At 29.1% G+C, this 12,411-nt stretch overlaps 1 protein-coding gene across 1 annotated transcript; it reads right to left on the bottom strand.

Moving 5' to 3' along the window:
• Positions 1–410: 410 nt before the first annotated feature.
• On the bottom strand, positions 411–3,510 carry LOC107938462 (trihelix transcription factor ASR3). Its single transcript, XM_016871631.2, has 3 exons — positions 2,374–3,510; positions 1,263–1,310; positions 411–830 (listed from the first exon to the last, which is right to left on the bottom strand). Exons 1-3 carry the CDS (start codon positions 3,122–3,124, stop codon positions 538–540), a joined length of 1,092 nt encoding a protein of 363 aa, XP_016727120.2. The 5' UTR covers positions 3,125–3,510; the 3' UTR covers positions 411–537.
• Positions 3,511–12,411: the final 8,901 nt, after the last annotated feature.

The following is a 12,411-nucleotide window of genomic DNA, read 5'->3' as shown; positions in this document are numbered from 1 at the left end:
TCAACTATCAATTTCTAATTAATCCGATCAATTCGATTCAATTCCGACAATTATATGAATAGCTTAAAAGCCAAAAATTAGAACATTCTAACTACCAACATGTAATATTGAACAAACTTATGAAAAAAAACTAAAGAAAAAAAAAAGAGAAATTAATGACTAATTTATGTTCCTCTATACAATATTATAAGCCATACAATTCAAAATGTAAAAAAATATATATATTAAAATCATATAATCTCATATGTATTACAGAAAAAAGAAAAAATAGAGATTTTGTATATGGATCTTCAAAATTCCAAAAAAAAAAAAAACCTTATTTATTTGTGTATATGGGCACTACAGGGCAGAAACTAAAATATGAATAATGTAGGGGGGGGGGGAATGCAAATATATCCTTGAGAGACAAATAAAATGAATCAAGGTTTGATCCATAAATTTCCAACTTTTTCAGCTACCATCTATTGGTTCGAACCTGCATCGTAGTACTTGGTTTTTATGTACAAAAAAACGTATTACGATTCGCCTTCTTCCTGGTTATAACTTGTCGGCGATCCTCCCTAGAGCATCAGCGAGCTTGTTGAGGACGGCGACTAAGCTATCGGCGTGGTCTTTACGTTGCTGCCTTTCCTGTTGTAAGTTGGTGTTTTGAGCTTCGAGTTGAGCGACTAGCATTTTACCGTTCTTTTCCAAGACGTCGATCAAGTGGTATTGTGGACTGTTGTCCGGTTCTTCGTCTCCATTGGTTACTGTCCGTTTCCTCTTCCTTGCTTCTTGAGAAGCAGAACCGACCTCGGGGTTCGAGGTTGGATGTTTCTCCTTTGTTGTACCTGCATAATGCATTGCCATCCAGCAATAAGGTAATTCTATTTTTAGCCATTTCCCAGTACATTGAACCGACTGAATCGAGTCATCAAGCATAGTTCCATCCAGTACGGTTGTTTTCCATAACCCTAATTGGTCGTTCCAAGAAACAAGCTAAGGCATGTTCGAGACACAGTCGAGTCTCAAACATGGCAATCGTCGAGTAAGCAATTGGGCTAATAACAAGATAAATTCCAGTATAGTAAGGATTCAAGCATTTACAAAAATGAAAACAACAGAGCTATGTTACCCTGACTTTTTTTTATTTTTCTTTAGAACATTTGTGTTTGACATTTACAAAAATCCAATCATACTCATTTTAAGACACATTTATATCCAACATTCACGCTCAAATTCGAGTAATATACATAAACCGAGATCGGTAAAATCGATATTACCTTGACTCTTGCTCCCTGGGATAGCTGGCTGTTGCTGGTACTGCTGCTCTGTGAGCATAAAAGGTGAGCAAACAAACACATATAAGCATTTAATGCATCAATGATAACCCTTTTCTGTGAAGATCCAAAACAAAAGGAAAATGCCCGTAAAAACACATATATCTACATGGTGTACATGTGGCATTTGAATAGAAGGGATAAAATGTAATCTGATTTGTAATACAGAGAACTCCATAATACTTTTATCCCCAATTATTTCTTTAACCCAAAGACCTCAAAATTAAATAATCACATTCAACCTCGAATTTGTAACCAAATCAAATCAAACCCTAAATCCTAAACAAGTAGAAACCCACATATTTGAAACTAAAACCTTATTTAAGAAACGCCTAACCTCTTACTATTGTATCTATGGGGAGTTGTAAATTATTTTAGATAATAATAAGTAACAAACAGGGCTTTGGATTTGGACCTTATTATAAAAGGACAAAGGTTCTTGCCATAAAGAAAATTTATAGAAAGAAAAAAGCTCAAACACCTCCATTAAAGCAAACCCTTTTCCTCTTAAAGAAAACCCATTAGTATATAGAATTCCAGTATCATAATATAAGAACAAAAACAAATTGTACATCGTATAAATTATGAGTTAGATTACATTTTGTCGCTCTTTATTAAAAATAAATAAATTAATAATTATATATTAGATCAAAAAATAAATTAATACTTTTATTAAAATCTATTTCTATTTTTAAAAACTCGTCATTGTAGGCTAGAATCTAAAATGCATGCCACTTGAAATTATCTAATTATTTATCAATCTTATCAATTTTTAATAGAAATGGCTAATTTACTTTTTAATCTAAAATGCCGAACTAGGGCAAAATCAATCTCCCTACAGGGGTAGCTATGATATTTTAACTCAACCGACGCCAATCATGCGCAAACCCTTTAAGTTTACCACGGATTTGTGTGTTCAGGCAGTCGGAGGTCTGCTTTCAATAGAGTCAGGACATGAAAAGGAGACAGAATACTATACCTAACTTGTGCGCATGAATCATTCAAATGTTGATTACTAATTCATTTCTAGTGATCAATATCAATTTAAGATTACCTGAAATAGGGATTGGAGCGGGAACCGACTTTCCGGCGTCGGCGGAAACCGGTAGCTCCACTTTTTCTGGGCTCCCGGCACCGTCGTCTTGTTCGAAGTCCGAAAACAGGCCGTCTTCCGCTGCCGCGCTCCGTCCACTATCGAAAACAGCTTCGTTATCCTCCGCCGTGTCCTGAACTGCTGGAGTTGGGGTCAAAGCCAAAGCCAAAGCTGGAGCCACGACCGAATCAGGGATTTCCACGGCGGAAGAAACGGCGGCGGCGCCGTCGAGGATGTCGTAAACTTCCTTATCGAAGAACCCAGGCAACTTCCTTTCTCTCCTTAAATCATTCCTCATCACCCAAAACGATTCGCTCTCTTCCCTAATGTTACTCTCCCATTCCTTGATCTTCTTAAAATCCCCCGCCAAATTGCTCCACCGTTTCCGGCACTGAACCGGTCCCCGGTTCACTCCATGCCGCTTACAGTACGACGAAACCGAAGCCCACTTCGGTTCCACTTGACTCGACCCGAAAGCTAATCCGGCAGCCCGTCCTCGCCTGACCCGATTCTCCGCCACTCTCTTCCCCTGTATGAGCACAAGTATCTCCTGCCTCGTCCAACGAGGAAGCCTCGGAGCTTTGCTGACGTCATCCCCGCAATCGACGGAAACCGGACGGGATTCAACGCCGTTAATGGCGGCGTTGACGGCTTCTTTCCGGCCGTCAATTGGGTCAGGAGTCGCAGCCAAGCTTAACTGCTCCGAGGCCATAAAAATCGAAGAGAAATAATCGATAAAAAAAATTTCTTTCTTTTTTTTAAAAAAAAAATTCGAAAACGCACGTGACAGTGAAAGATAACGAGTAACGGAGTTTTTTTTAGATGAAAAGTCCGTTACGCCGTTTAAAGAAAAAGAATCAGAGAACGGAGAGAGAGACAGAGAGAGAGAGAGAAAAGATAGAAAGAAAAGGGAAGAAAATGAGGGGGGAGTTTTTTGAGAGATGTTTTAATTATTTTATTTAAAAATAAAAATAAAAATTGGTGATATTGACTATTTAACCCTAATCAAGGCTTATTTAGAAATAATTAATTAGGGGTTATAGGTGTAATTGTACTTAATTATTAAAATAAGAATTTTATTGGTCAAATTTTAAAGAATGACCTTCTACTCTTATCTTCTTTATAAATTTATGGAATAATATCATTTTTTGCTTTAAACTTGACAATTAGGTCCACTTTAGTATTTATATTTTTTTTCAATTTGGTACATGAATCTGTCAACCAGATCCACTTTAGTCCTTGAATTTGGATTTCATTAAGATTTGGTAATATGACCAGTGTTCTTGACACATAATTGGATTGGTCGATCAGATCGATGGGATTAAGAATCGAATCGATTGGTAACAAAGGGATTAACCCGATTGAATTGGGTACCAAAATATGTATTTTTATCAAATCAACCTTAAAACTTAAATTAAACATTAAAAATTTAACACTGTTACTTTTGAGTACCAAAATATATAACTTTTATCAAATACAAATATCAAATTAAACCAAAAAATAACACAATTACTACATTAAAAAAATATTAAACTCACGTATCAAATAATATATTAAGCGATTTATTTTGTGTACTTTTTGAAGTATGTATTTTCAACTTTAAATAATGTGACATGGCTTTTTTTAATATTTTTCTTTTTTGGGTGATATTGACCATTTACCCTTACTCCAGCTTTATTTAGAAATAATTAATTAGAGGTGATAGGTGTAATTGTCCTTAATTATTAAAATAAAATTTTATTGGTCAAATTGTAGAGGAGGACCCTATACTATATGCTTTTTTTACGATTTTAATCTTGGAATGTGTATTTTTCACATTTAAGGTCAACTTCTTTTTTTTCCCGATATTTCCGTTAAATAATTTTACGTGACTTGTGTTTTAAAAATACATAGCATTTTTTTTTGTTGATTTGATTCTTTTTTCCTTTTTTTTTTCCATTTTTCCAAATGTGCAAATATATATATAAAACATATATCGAACATACATCACATATCATTATATGTTTTTTAAGTTATACCAAATTACTTGATGTGATTAACTTTAAAAACCCGATCTCACGAATAAAAATATACCTTTTAAAAAGTTTGATAAACATAATGGACTAATAGTTAATACCTTCGGTAACTTGATTTAGTACTCAATAAATTATTAAATTATAGGAGAGAAATTAAATCTATTGAAAATGTATAATAGAAGAACCTTTAAAAAGTTGATCTCAAGAATGAAATACACGTTTTGAAAAAGTAAAATAATAGAAATGACCAAATCGAACGGCATAAAAATGAGCAATGGTTAAGGTCTCTTATTGTCATCTCAATGACAAAAGCTCAAACCCTACTCTCCCCGATTTTTTACTTGACTCGATGTCTTTGAAAAAATAGATCAAAATATAGTAGAGAAACTAAATTTGTAAATAATAATAATAGAGGGAGTTTCTACGGAATTTGATCGATTTTTTATTATATTGGGGAACAAATAAAGGCTAAATTTATGGTTAAAAGATAATAGAAATGATCAAGTCGAACAACAATGGTTAACCTCTTCCATTGGCACCTCAATTGCAAAAAGTTCAAACCCGAATTTTCTAATTTATAACTTGATTCGATACCCTCAAAAGAAATTACAGTAAAGAGATTAAATCCGTAAAAAAAATAATAAAGAGACTTTCTATGAAATTTGATTGATTTTATAGGGAAAAAATAAAGGCTAAATTCATGGTTATATTTGGGCAGCAAAATCTTGAAAAGGACACTCTCAATGATCATTAGTCAAACTTTGTTGATATAATCCCACTCTCTTGAACTGTAACTTGATTCGGTACTCTCCACTCACCCAAGAAATGATCAAATTATAATAGAGAGATTAAATTTTTGGAAAAAAAATAATAGAGGGAGTTTCTATGAAATTTGACCGATTTTATTATTTATGGGGATAAATAAAGGCTAAATTCATGGTTATATTTGGACAACAAAATCTTGAAAGGGCATTCTCAATGACCATTATTCAAACTTTGTTGATGTAATCCCACTCTCTTGAACTGTAACTTGATTCGGTACCCTCCAATCAACTAAGAAATTATTAAATTATAGTAGAGAGGCTAAATTTGTGAAAAAAAACAAATAATAGAGGTACTTTCAATGAAATTTGACCAATTTTATTATATAGGGGGGAATAAATAAAGGCTAAATACATGGTTATCTATGGACAACAAAATCTTGAAGGGGTAGTCTCAATATCTTGATAAGGAAAAAAATAAAGACCTCACCTCTAATATAAGGTCATTTTCTTAAGCGTAAAATATGGCATTAAACGCGTTTTTTGGGCCACCTTAACCCTTAACCTTATTCCCCTTCCTTCTCATATCTTTTTCGTGTCACATTATTCATGTATTTTTGCACACCCCCCCCCCAATTTTGGTCAAATATTCTTTTTACCCCTTCAAAAATTCTGTGTTCCTATTGTGGACGAAAATAAATCGAATCAGATGCCGGCCAAGTATTAATTTAATCGGTATCGTTGTTGTTTGCAACAACTTAGAGATTATAGATTCAAACACGTTTAAGCACGGATTGTCCTTCACTTGGAAATTAAGGGTCATGCAGTGGCAAAGGGAGGGGGTAAGTAAAGGCTTTGGTCCCTAAAATTGAAAAATTTTGTTTTAGACTTAAATTTTATAAATTTATAAGTTAATACATGGTAAAATAATATATTTGGCATCCAAAAATAATAAAATTTTGATTTAGTCCTAAAAATGGTAAAAATATAGGCCAATATAATGATGAAATTATAATTTAGCTTCCATAAAAATATATTACATATAGAACCCCATAAAAAAATTATGACTCCGCCGCTAGGGTCATGTGTAGTTTTAGAAAAGAACTGAATCAGATTGATCAATTAAACCAATTTAATCACAGTCAAATTTTGTTATTAGTTCTATGTTATACGTAAATTATGGATTCAACCTTTGTACTTTAATTTGGTTAATATTAATCCATGTAATTTTTTACTGAAATACTTGTTGTTAAATTCGTTTTGTTAAATTCTTCTATTAGTCTTATACTATGCGTAAAATTGTAGATTTAGTCTATATTCTCGAGTTCAACTATTCTTAATATCCATACTTATTGAATTTTGAAATTTTAGTCTTGATACAATATGATGTCTGTTAAATACATTAACTAACTTTTATGTGCATGTTATATGGAAATAGCAATCTGAAATTACATTATACATGCAGAGGCAAAGCTAGAATATTTGATAAGGGGGTCGGAATATTATATAAAATATACATGTTCCGAGTAGGCCCGACCCATTCAATAAGATATTTTTAAAAATGGGATATCTAGATCACTAAAATTTAGGAAAAACTTAAATGATCAATCTGTATTAGATATTATAGTTATCTAAGTTTATTTTTTACCTAATTAATATTTAGATATTATTTTTGTCTTAATTTACCATATTAAACTAAAAATATTACTAAATTTATTATTAGAAAATTATAAATCCTATAAAAGAATAAATTTAAAATTTTTGAAAAACTTTGGGGAACACAAATTTCCTTTTTTAAAATAATAATTATTATATTAAAATAAAAAAATTCAAAAGGCCTAATTTTTTTTTATAAAATTTAAGGGAGGTCAAGCCCCTGTTAGCCCATTGAATTTGCCTCAGTACACATGTGATAATATTTTAGCCGCATAAGTTTTTACTTTCTTGAGAATAACTATATAAGATTTTTAAAATAGTATAACTTAACTTAATGAATTTAATAGTTATACTTTAACTAGGGTTGGAATTTCAAAATCTGAAACATATATAGACTAAAAATGACTAAATTAAAGTAAAATAGTTGAATCCGTACGTATAGTATAAAGACTAAAAACAAAATTTAACATTTATCAATAAAATCAAATAATTACAGTAATGATACACTCTCATATTAATAATCAATATATTATTTTTTTAAGTTTGTGGATAATTTGATCATATTTATTCTTTTTTACATAATGCCTAAAATTATCCATAACCCATCAATTCATAAACAGGAAGATAATGCGCTTTAGCGCACTCAAACCCACATCCTCTTATATTGATAACAATACGTATACCAATCGAGCCACGACTCAACTGGCAAATTTTAAATTTTTTTAATCTTATTTTTTTATGAATTATATATTTTTAAATTTTTTTTGCATGAATTATATTTATTTTATAATGATATGGGCACTCTATCCCTGTCCTACCACCAAAGAAAAATTGCTATGGACTCTCCTTTTTTCCTTTTTGTCCACTCTTGAATAATTAAGCCCCTAATCTTCCTCACTTAATGGCTAATCTTAATTGATGGCCCCTCCACTAAAGCCACTTTTTTCTTTTAATTTTTCCCTATTATGTTTTTTTTAAATCATAATCAAAGGGTACATATAAAAAAAACCCTCATATCATCACCCTTAAAAAATTAAATATTTTATTATATGATCCATATTTAATACATGATCAACATATAAATCTAATACAATGACATCTTGTTAAAAAAATAGTATATAAATTTAAAAATTGATGATATTTTTTTATTTTGGTGTTTGAAACACACATTTTCAATAATTTCTTTAATCAAATTAATTGGTCCTCAACTTCTAATCAAGAAAAATAATTAAAAATTTAAAAAGCAAGGGCTTAAAAACAAAGAAGGGTTTTGGAAGGTCATGACCATGACCATAATGAAGGGTGACTTGAGATTAGATTAGATTAGAGGGGTTAGTACCATGTCACATTCTACATGTGAATGACATACAATGGGGGGTGGGGACCAATTTGAGTGATCTTACAAGATAAGGAGGGGTTATTTTATTTTAATTTTATATTCAAATATAAGTAATAGATATTAATACGAGGGTTCATCCTTGTCCTGGGTATGAAGTAGCTTTAAGACTCGTGGCCAGTATCTATCCCTTTAATAAGTCTATCGAATGCGAAAAATTAATTACTGAACTCGTTCCAGTAAATACCTTGAAAAACTAAAATAAAATTTCGAATTGATTATTTCTAGCAAAGCTTCATTTGACTTTTATGTATTTATTTACTTGTATAACGAGTGTGACATATTCTAATTTACATAATTAACTTTAAAAAATACAGAATAAAATATGTATAAATATGAATTATAGGACTTTTTTTTTGCCTAATTTTGATAATTTTTAATAAAGTTCTTATTGGATAATTTTTTTTTAAATAGACAACCACCTTTTTGCATGGCCTCCCTCTTCAAATATTCCATTATTTTCTTTGATAGTCAATATATATGTATAGTTTGGAATATTTTAAAATTATACACGAATTTTGATTTCGTATAATTTTATACGTTAATTTTTAATTTGATCCAATTCTCACAAATTATTAAAACAATTACTGATATAACATCATTTTATATTTATAAATTGCATACACAGATAATTATATTTATTCAATATAAAAATAAATCAATGTATTTATCTCTTCAAATGTGTATGATCGAATCAAAATTAAAGTTTTGTGTATACATTTGGGCTACAATCAAAGTTTCATAAGTACAATTGCATCAAATTAAAATTCATGTGTTAAATTGCACGTTGAATCGTAGTTCATATATAATTTTGATATTTATATTTCATTTTTTACAATTAAAGGGAATTATTTTTTAATATATGGCTTAACGAGGGTTTTAATTAAATTCTAATAATGAATTTAAAAATTCTTCCACTTTAAGTCCTAAAAAACTTTGAGATTTCATATTAAGTCCTTACATTCTTCTCCACGTTTATTTAAATTATAATAAAAAAAATTAAAATTCATCCTATAAAATAATATTATCATCTAAAAAAATTCCAATTTTTTGGAAAGTTACGAAAAAAAGAAAAAGAAAATTGGGTTGTTCATATTGTAAGCTATTAATAAATTTAGGAAGTGAATAAAACGTGACAAATTCAAACACTTGCAAATTTGGGTGATTAAATTTCTAACTTGTGAAAAAATAGGTTCACATCTACCTATTTTTAAAATGTAATTAAAGGCTATTAAATTAAATTTTTTTAGTCGACTGAGTTTTAGTTTAGTTCGTATCGGCATTGTTGCTAGTGTAGGAAAATATGGGTTCGAGTGTGTTGAAACATAGTATCCTCTTATTTAATGATAGAAGCTATGAGTAGTTTTAGACATCATATAAAAAAAATAGGAATCGTGATGCTTCGTATGTAAAGACGCAAATAAAAAAAATAAATTTAAAAAAAAAAGGTTAGTGAATTATGTTCAAAATAGCAAGAAGGGTTGGTGAGATTTTGTAGCTATAATAAGTCATTATAATCGAATTCAAGATTTTGGATTTTGGATTTGAGTATTCTTTCCCTTTATATAAAAATTTGGTTAATATATTAATCAAGCCCTTAAATTTTGTCATTTTCTTTAGATAAGATGTTAAAAAAATATTTTTATTATATTCAAATAAGCCCTTTATTTGGCACATAAATAGGCCCTTAATCTTCAACTTTTATACAAACAAGGTCTCAACCTTTAATTTTATGGTTTGACTATAAAATTGGCTCCTAAATTATATTGTTTTTTTCTCACTTAGGCACCTAAATGTTTTTATTTTATTTTATCAAGAGTGGTACTTAATTATCAATTTCATCTCATTTTTTCAAAAAAATGTACGACATCCGACAAGAACATGCCATGTGTTGTGTTCTTATTGGTTGGTATCATGCTTTGGGGTAAAATGAGATTAAATTAATCATTTATGTACCACTTTTACCCCCTAAAAAAATTGAGGTGCCTAAATGAGAAAAAGGTTATAATTTGGGGGGCAATTTTGCATTTAAGCCATAATGCATATCCTTTTTTTTTTTTGTTTTAAAAGTCTTCATATAGACCAATATTTCATTTGAAATAAAATATGCTCAGCTAAAAGTTGGAGGACTTGTTTGGGTATCGATTAAAATTTAAAGATATATTTAAATAACAATTAAAGTTTTTTCAAAGAGCTTATTTATTTAACACATTAAACTAATTTTATTATCACCATTTTTATTTTAGCTAGACTTAATCATGAGTTGAATGATCTATTCAGCTCAATTCATTCAATTATTTGAATGAAATTTTTAAATTTAAAATGAAGCAATAATTTAAAAGAAAATATATTTTTACTTGAATTTAATTATAAAATATTAATATTAATAGAAAATTAATTATTTTAACCCAGCAACATTTTTAATTTTCAAGAGAAAAAGAGGGGGGGGGGGGCATGGTAATTTTCAGCAGGTTAATCATGCATTAGGCTTTGATTTTGATTGTCGGGTCTCCTTAAACTTGACAATTGGCAAGTGTGTTTTATGTTTTTTCATTGTTTTGTGGGACAGCAATTAGCATGAAAATCTTTACCTTAAAACACTAGAATTATCTTCTAATTATGGTTTCTAATACTAAAAGCAATTAATGGATCATTCATGTTTTCCATTAATTATGTTCATTGCGAAAATTTATTTTATTGGCACTTCCTATCATATTATTTATAGTCTATTTTTAATTATTTTATAATATTTTAGTAATTTTTTTTCATGTCATTTACATATAATTTTAGTAATTTTTTTACCCTGAATTTAGATTCGAGTTAGGAGTTTAGGATCAGAGTTTAAAGTTCGAGATTTTGGGTAAAAAAGTTACTAAAATTATGTGTTAATATCATGAAAAAATTACTGAAATATCATTAAAAATTTGAAAATAGACCATAAATAATACGATAGGAATGGTCGAAAAAATAATTTCTCATATATATGTATCATGAATGTCTTTTCATTAGGAGTCAGATTGCATATTTCTTTACTCAAAAAATGGTAATTTAGTCTATATACGTTAAATTAAAGAGCAAACTGATCATTTCTGTTAAAAATCCATTCATTTATACTATTAAAAACCGATATGGTTGACGAAATAATCAGACAATTATACTTAACATACCACGTGTATCTTATGTTAACGTACAGAAACTAGAAAGATCAATTTACTTTTTAATCTAACGTATAAATATTAAATAAATTTTTTATATATAATATATATATATATATATATAACTATACTCTTATTAAAAAAACGTGACAATACCTCCACCTATATATAAATCCAATCATGATCATAATAAATATTTTGACACAAAATTCGTTGCTTAGGATTGGACCGATTGATACTAATCGGTTATATGGAGAATTCGAAGTTGATCTGATTTGCTACAAATCTTTTTCTTTTTTGAGAATTGATTTGCTACAATTTAATTCTCTTTAAAACAAAATCAAATAAATTCGTCGGTTGGAATATAAAAAATAAAATTCCAGATTTTATGGAAGATTTGGCAATGATTTAAAAAAAAATCATTTTACTTTTGGAAATTAATTAAAACTGTGTAATTAAAATGATGATAAATTTATGTTTAATGTTTACTTTTTATTAATTTGATTTTATTCTTTTTTTTATTGAAACATTTTAGTTTTTAACATTTAAAATTTAGTTAATTTATGGTTTCGTAGATGAAAAAAATTACTGGATTGTAAAAATTTTAGTAGCATTGATATGGCAATCAACATGATAGACTGATAGTTTTTAAGTGTATTTAGTTGATGATATCGATAATTTTTTTAATATTTTTATATTACAAAATACATATAGAGTGTTGTGTGGGCGGTCACATCATTGCTATTAAAATTTTAATGATCTGATTAATTTTTCATCCGAAAGACAGCAACATAACTAAAATTTAAAGATTAAACACTAAAATGATAAAACTCAAAGTTCCACATTGGAGGTGAAGTTTCAAAATGGGCTAAGAATTAGGGGATTAAAATTTAAAGTGTCACATTGAAAATTCCTAGAATATAATAAAAGATAGATGCATTTGAGAGATCCCTCTATTACGAGGATTTGATCAACTTAGTCCTTTTACTATTAAAATAAATAAATAAGGCCAAATT

The sequence above is a fragment of the Gossypium hirsutum genome, chromosome A01 (genome assembly GCF_007990345.1).
Source record: "Gossypium hirsutum isolate 1008001.06 chromosome A01, Gossypium_hirsutum_v2.1, whole genome shotgun sequence".
In the NCBI taxonomy this organism is placed as follows: Eukaryota; Viridiplantae; Streptophyta; class Magnoliopsida; order Malvales; family Malvaceae; genus Gossypium; species Gossypium hirsutum.
This window is presented reverse-complemented; position numbering and strand designations above follow the sequence as displayed.

Bases quoted from the DNA above. Each gene is read 5' to 3' on its own strand.
- LOC107938462 (XM_016871631.2), bottom strand. From the start codon at position 3,124: ATGGCCTCGGAGCAGTTAAGCTTGGCTGCGACTCCTGACCCAATTGAC. The intron at 1,311-2,373 runs GTAATCTTAAAT...TTATGCTCACAG, and splicing joins CGCTCCAATCCCTATTTCAG to AGCAGCAGTACCAGCAACAG. The intron at 831-1,262 runs GTAATATCGATT...TGCATTATGCAG, and splicing joins CCCAGGGAGCAAGAGTCAAG to GTACAACAAAGGAGAAACAT.